General features: G+C 47.5%; 1 protein-coding gene across 1 annotated transcript in view; it reads left to right on the forward strand.

Moving 5' to 3' along the window:
* The window catches only part of T265_06320 (hypothetical protein), a gene marked incomplete at both ends in the record, with an annotated part of 5,889 nt that extends 4,868 nt beyond the window's left edge, over positions 1-1,021 (forward strand). Inside the window, 3 exon segments of the mRNA XM_009171547.1 lie at positions 179-365; positions 377-700; positions 760-1,021. Coding sequence (XP_009169811.1) covers positions 179-365; positions 377-700; positions 760-1,021 — 773 coding nt within the window.
* Between the last annotated feature and the right edge of the window lie 1,619 nt (positions 1,022-2,640).

Genomic DNA, 2,640 nt, shown 5'->3' on the forward strand with positions numbered 1-2,640 from the left:
TGTGCAAAAAGTTTATCCGTTCGGACGTAAAACCTTAAATGAACTTTCAACTCTCGTTCGTGACAAGGGCGCGGCAATACGTTTTTTGCAAAGCCACGGAGTGATCCATCAGCAACGTTTATGCCAACGTTTATGGCTACCAGATGACACTTTCAACTAGCAATGTTGTGGAATGTAGGTAGCTCGGGTGCGCTGTTTGGTTGTTGGTCTGTTCACCGAGCTTGGCAGTTGGATTGCAAACGTTTCATCACCAATCAAGGTTACATCGTCAGTGCAGGGTTGAGTGTCACCTCGATTGGTGATGAAACGTTTGCAATCCAACTGGCAAACTCGGCGAACAGACCAACAACCAAACACTTTCAACTGTTTCTGATAGGTGGAGGTGTAATGCCCGACAATGTCGGTACGAAATCGGTCTTCGAAAGGGAACTTGGCTGGACCGGTCTAGGATGGAGTTGAGGATAGTAATTCTATTCATTTATTGCTGGTCCAAAAGTTTGGGAAAAATCAAATTCTGCTCAAAAAAATTATCTACCAGCCACACGACCCCTGTTGACTGGAAGAAATTTCTTCGCGACGTTTGCGTCTGGCAGCTTTTGCAGACTCCAACAGTTATCGGCGGCCCAGGTCTGCACGTCGAGATCGATGAAACGCTAATATCTCGCCGTAAAAACCACGCAGGACGAGTCCCTTTCCAGCAGTGAATTTTCGAAGGGATCTGGCGGGAAACTAAAGAGGTGCTCATGTATGCATTGCCAGGTCGAACTGCGGCCACTTTGATGGACACAATCCAGGCCTGCATCGCTCCCGGCTCAATCATCATCTCCGATTTGTGGGCATCATAAAGGGAGCTGAAACGATGATTGAAATGAACTATACTCATGAAACGGTTAATGATACCGTTGTGGACCCAACGACTGGAGCTCACACACAAACCATCGAATCTCTTTGGGTGGCGGGGGTTAATTTTTTGGCTGGGCTCATCTGGAAGAGAGCCGATGGACTGAAAGGTCTACGTTGACAAATGGCCAAGAATGACAGCGTTCGAGGCGACCGAAAGGCGATTGGAGCTTCGAAGACCTATCGGCTCGGTGCAGCAGCGGTATTAGTCCGACCTCAAACTGCTCGGAAAATCGAAGGTCCTACTTTCCAGCTTGACAGTGCAGATGGATCGGTCAGGTTTCTCGCTACGTTGTAAACAGAAAAAAAGGGGGAAGGTTGAAAAATGAGGCTAGAAATCACACAGGAAAGATCAACTGAGGTATACGATCAAACTAAAATTCTCTATCCCGACCGTATGGCTTGACACTGTCATAAAAGTGTTTTGCAGGTATAGGTTCGACTTAGTACACGAAGGTGAAACTCATCCTCAGGTACCTACTAGTCTTTGAGCACCCAGTGTGTACTTTTTAGAGTTAGGAGAGCAAAATGAAAAGATTAACAGTCATTTGTTTGGATGAAAACCCCACGAGGATAGCTGCACCAGTTGGTGCAACGATGCGGTCGTTCGTGCCAGAACTAAGCCACACAAAATGCATGTTGCTCAACTTTACGGCACTACAGAGTTACCGTCGGACTAACACCTGTCAGGACACGTGCAACACACATTTGGTCCACATCTAAACCTTAGTCCGAATTAGCCTTAATTAAATCGAGAAACCTTTTGGCACAACTTAGAAGTTTACATTTCACATAGTTGCTACCCTCGTCCGGTCATTTGGGTACATTTAGGGGTAATCAGACCAGTTGGGACGCGCATAGCTACACATGTGCAAACTTCCACCCCGTTTCGCACGCCCGTCTTTTTTGCTCGACTGTCCCAGGTTGCCGAACCCAAATGTTGGTGACGGAGAAGTCAGATGGGTGGACAATGCCTTTGCCGGTGAGCCGAACCACACTCACCCACATTGGACGTCAAGTATCGCACCGATTTCGCTACAGTCTGCAAGTTTCCTCCTGTTGATTTATCGATCTTAGTTGCAATTTTGGGGTTTTGCGGGATAGGTATTTTTGCTCATAGCCACACCACTCTCGTTTGAACGGCCGTGTTCTTGTTCTAGTGTGATTATTCCGGTGAGTCCACACCAAAGGGAAGCACTGGACTCGAGTTTCGCTCTTATTAGAGCTCATCAGCAGTGCCTATCCAATGGCCGCGCAGGGATTTGAGCCCCGGACATCTGACATGCGAGGCGAGCGTGTAACCACTAGTCCACCAACGCACGTTGAATTTTCACGTCAAAACAGGCGAATGTGTTCACACTTGAGAGATGTGATTGGTGTGCCCGACCCATCGAACGACGCCCCAGTAACTGTCCTGGTTGTGACGATCGATTGATCCGCCAGTCAGGACTTCCCAGTCAGGTAGCGTGGCACACGTCTATTAGGAACAGTCCGATCCAGTCTGCCGATAAAAAAACCGCTGTTCATCGCTGGTCTCACAATCGATGATGTTGCTGGTGCACCTGAGGAAAAACTAGCCCCCCTCACTACTGCAAGGTTTCTCCCTTTCTTGAATTTTAAATTCAAATTTCTCCGCTTTTTCTCGATCTCACATCCAAAGATCAACCGGAAAAAAGGGGAGAAAAAAGGAAAAGACGAACTGCAAAGCACCGAGATTCTAGATCTTGGTGAATGACGTTT

This window comes from Opisthorchis viverrini (genome assembly GCF_000715545.1).
Source record: "Opisthorchis viverrini unplaced genomic scaffold opera_v5_127, whole genome shotgun sequence".
Taxonomy (NCBI): domain Eukaryota; kingdom Metazoa; phylum Platyhelminthes; class Trematoda; order Opisthorchiida; family Opisthorchiidae; genus Opisthorchis; species Opisthorchis viverrini.